The sequence below is a fragment of the Nestor notabilis genome, unplaced genomic scaffold (assembly GCF_000696875.1).
Source record: "Nestor notabilis isolate BGI_N333 unplaced genomic scaffold, ASM69687v1 scaffold450, whole genome shotgun sequence".
NCBI classification, from domain to species: domain Eukaryota; kingdom Metazoa; phylum Chordata; class Aves; order Psittaciformes; family Psittacidae; genus Nestor; species Nestor notabilis.
Genome location: NW_009911323.1, coordinates 12,209 through 16,703, shown reverse-complemented (window position 1 = coordinate 16,703; position 4,495 = coordinate 12,209). Strand labels below are relative to the sequence as shown.

The 4,495-nt window shown below is 39.9% G+C and overlaps 1 protein-coding gene across 1 annotated transcript in view; it reads left to right on the top strand.

Moving 5' to 3' along the window:
* Window positions 1-3,151: 3,151 nt before the first annotated feature.
* LOC104405339 (neuropilin and tolloid-like protein 1) overlaps window positions 3,152-4,495 on the top strand; it is a gene marked incomplete at both ends in the record, with an annotated part of 10,092 nt that continues 8,748 nt past the window's right edge. Inside the window, one exon of the mRNA XM_010014023.1 lies at window positions 3,152-3,205. Coding sequence (XP_010012325.1) covers window positions 3,152-3,205 — 54 coding nt within the window. The remainder of the gene's footprint in view (window positions 3,206-4,495) is intronic.

Below are 4,495 nucleotides of genomic sequence, written 5' to 3'. Positions count from 1 at the left end.
GCAGCCACAGCGGGCACGGATCCCGTAACCCGGATCCCGGCTGGGTGGACGCGGCCGCCTGGGGCGAAATCCTCCAGCAGCAGCGGGGAAGCACCGAAATCTAACAGTCACTCGTCGAAGACCCCCGGGGGCCCCATGCTACGTGGATGGAACCCTCTCTCCTGCCTCAGTTTTGCAGAGGGTCCACTCTTCTGAAGGGGGTTAGCTGGCCACGGTTCCTTCCAGCACCTCTGTGTGCCCACACCTGTACAACAGCAGCACTATGGCCAGGTAGTGCTTGTCCAACAACACTATCCTACGCTAAACTATGTCTATGCCAAGTTGCAGCCTCCAAAAAGCTTCCTGGACAAGAGGTAAATCTCTTAATGTGTAATGGAAAAACTCACAGATCCAAAAAGATGCAAAGGTGCGTAATCAGAGTGGCACTAGAAAGCATGATTATAATTACACCTGTGATTAGGAGGGGAAGGGAGAAGAGGAAGACGAGAGAATGCAATAAGAAATTTAGTGGAAACTTCTTTAATATAATTCTCTAACCCAAACAATCACAATATTGTTTCCGTACTGTCAAAGCTTCCCAAGTGATAGTTTTTAATGAGTGAAGATTGCATGGTTGGTCTCTTTGGGGTGTTTTATTTTTTTTTTTTCCCTTTCTCTGTGAGAAGCACTGTTTTTTTACTGTGACTTGAGAAAGAAAAAGACAAGGGGTCATAGAATAAAATGGCCTGCCTTTCCTTAAGTAAAAAATACTGTGCTATCTGTTTCCCATAAGGCCCAGAATTTTAATTACTTTCTGGCAATATACAGATTTTGGTGATGCTGGTGTTAATGCCACTAAATCAGAAGGCTTTTTCTCTCATTGAAATACGGGAGAAGTATTTCATTTCATCTATCCAAATGTTAGGTATTATATGTCCAGAAAAAAACTAATCTCTTAGTCTCATCTAATAGATTTTGTTATCAAGATTATTTTGATTCCTTGTTAATAATCAATACTGACATGATGATATGTAAGCGTAGCTCCCTGTTTTGGAATAACATCACTCTGTGGCTTGGAAACGTCCTTTCTAGCGGTTACAGCTGGAATTGAAAAGACCTGTGTTTTTTCTGTCATCATGGTAACTTGGACTAACTCTCTTCTCTGATTTATTTAATTCTTTCCATATAGAAAAGGTGAGAGCTAATAGATAAAGGTGGTTGAAATGAACCTGTAAGAATCAGATAAAAATAACAATTCATTGCCTAAGAAGAAATGTTTCTCACATGAGTTTTGTTTGGCTGCTGTGCATCCTATTCTAGCTCCCATAAATTTGTGGGCAGGAAGAACAGCATCAGCTGGCTCCGTATTTTAACACCAATCCACCTTATACTATAGAGAAATTAGGTTCTGACTGGTGAAGATTACAGCCATAGGTGCAGTTCATGTTCACTGCATGAAACACAGCTAAAGTAAATGAGCAACTTCTGGAATGGGCGAATCCTGCATTGCTTTCAGATTCTGACACAGCTGGTGGTCAGAGTCCCAGCCAGCACATATTTCCAGAATCCATTCCTGAGGAGAGTAAGGGCATGAATGGCTGGGTGGCATTCAGATCCAAGTAGAAGATGTAGTGTTCTCACTGAATGTCTCCAACACAGAAGTTTTTGACTACCAGCTCTGCCAACATCCGTCTCTGTTAGCTGAGGGATTCAAAAGGACACAGGGGCTGTGAGCTTGACCAAGAAATAGTGAATATGCTGCCAAGTCTTCATTTTCCCAGAACTAAAGTCTTTCCCTGCTTAATAAGATAGCCATCATCCATGTCTCAAACCCTTTGTCACACAGGATGGGTCAAAGGCATAGAAATAGACATTCCAGTGCTATCAGAATACTGGAAATACAGAAACTGGCTTCCTTTGGGGTAAAAGTTCCATACAATTTGCAGTATAAAAGCTGAAAATCATGAAAGCACCATTGTTGAAAAGGTTATTCAGGTAGCTAGTTGCTAGCCCATGGTGACTTTTGGTGTGTCTTGGGGGTAAGAAGAGGAAAATATGCCATTTGATTACATTTGTTAAGACCACAGGTCCATCAATTCCTCATCATAGTCAGCAGTACAAATGGCAGCTGATGCTTGGAGTAAACACACACTTTATCTTCACTTTAACTTCAGTATGTCTGGCCTTAATGCCAAACTAGCTGGGGTCAAAACCCCAAGCACTCCAAGAACTTATGGATCTGTTCTCTTATATTTTTGCTATCCCACTTTTTCCACAAGAGCCAAAGAAGATACGGGTGATGACAAGAAAATGCTATAATCAGTGCATGATTTCTTCATCAGATAGCTAGCTAGTCACTTTGATTTTCCAAAGCAGTCTCGTTATGACTGGCCTAAGTGTTTGTCTCTTAGCCTTTTCTAGTTAAAATGTTTTATTCAGAAACTCCCAGAAACTAAGGAATTATGTACAAGTTGAAGTCCATCTCAGAAAGGTCACATTTGTTCCCAAGAGGCATAGCTATCCTGTCATGGTTAGAGATAGGCGATTTCTCTTTGTAAAATGGGCTGCAGCTCCATTGTAGCACAAAGCAACACTCTCTCCACAAGTCAAACAAACTAGATTAATGAGACTGTTAAGCATACACAATGATTTACTTCACTGGGAATTTGCAAATGCTTTGATAGATGTGAAGAACCCAACCCCTCACTTCTTTCATACTCCCAGTGCTCATTTTCAAATTTTATTATGCCATGGTAAGAGACGTTAGTGAGTCCAGTGTCACTGAAACTTAGAAGGCCTCTGTCTGTCGAAAGCAGCCACTTTTCTATTATTCCCAGGCTATGACTATATAAATAAATATTGATAAAGTGTTTTTCTCTAATACTAAAAAATAAAAATAAAATAAAAAGGAGAGAAACGTCAGTGCCTGGGGATTTTGCCTTAAACCCAAAAGATCTCCTCTTTATTTGGATACATTTACAAAGATAAATACTTTCAAAGAAAGCTCACAAAGAAAATTGTTTATACAAAATATGCAATTTTAAGATGCAAATGAAAATGAAACATTTTTTTACAGAAATTCTCTTTAGTTTGTATTTTTCTTAGATGTTTACAATTGTTTTGATTGCAGGCACTATTACACTGTGATATCTAATGCATATTTCTTTTTCAGTTGTAGCAAGTCTAATCATCTTACATTTGTCTGGGGCAACCAAAAAAGGAACAGGTATGTAAACTTCAGACATTTTTTTCAGACATTATATTAAAGTCCAAAGTACTAATTTGAATTGTTAATTTAGCTCTTGAAATTCTTAGTAGCTCACCTACTGCCAGTGTCTGGCAGTTTTGAGTATTAGTGTGTCTGTACGCATGCAAAAATCCAGTGGTACTTTTTTTTAACAGGTTGGTGACCTGTTCTACAGCTAGTCCTAACTAAAGACTCAGCCTGACTATATCTAAAGACTGTAGTCTTTAGTTTCATACTGGGAAGTCCAGTTTGGACACTGAGGTATCTACACTCAAGATAGCTTGTTGAAGTAGAATTCAAAGTCTGAAATTAGGTATCATGGGTGCAATTACGCAGGGTAGGGATAGAAGGAAGTTCTTAAAGCCCAGGATGCTAAGTGCGGTGAAAGCCAAGTGGGGAAAGCTGCTAAGCACAGAGTGTGTATGAACTTGTGTCTGAATGATCAGTCCTTGCAGGCCTCAATTCATTTCAGGAAATTAAGATCTGTGTCATACTCAGCTTGAATACAGACCAGGAAAAAAGAGAAATGCTTGCAGAGCATAAGGCAGATCTCAGGTGATTAAAATCATCCTTGGAAGGTGCCTGTCAAGCGGGAGCCTCAAACAACGCATCTCTGCACATGAGAGGCTTAAGTTAAATGCAACACTCCTTGGATATAGATACTTCATTCACAGCAAAACACAGGAGTCCTCTTCGGAGACCTGTATGAGGCCTAGAACCCACTATCCTTCCTTTTAATAACAGCGTAGATATTTTTCCCTCTGAAGAAACCATCTTATTTTAGCCTACTTGTTAAAGCATGATGCCCAGAAAGTGATGTTTCATCCTCTTCAGCCTGAAGAGACTCAAACCTTTGTCTCCAGGCTCTCTGCCAATGTACAGAAAGGAGTGCAAGAGTTTCAGGGCTAGGAAGAAAGCAAACAAGAAGGTCTCACTCTGCTCTCTGATGATTCATCTAGGAGGAGGAAAGTTGGGACTGTGATTCCTGGCCTCAGAGCTATTTATTAATTTTACAGCAAATAGCAAGAAAAAAATAATCTGTCAACTAGAATCCAGGAATTCTCCCATCTATCTCTGTCTAGTGAATACAGAGTCAAGCTGCTACAAATTTAAAAGAATTTACATATTCTATCATAATTCTCTCAATTTTCTTGATTTTGTGACTCTGATGTATTCCTACATTAAGGCAGGTAGCTTGCTGATAAAGCATGTGCTTGAGCCTTTTGAGATGTATGAGTGGGAAACTCACGTCTCCCCCTTCTTGAGCAT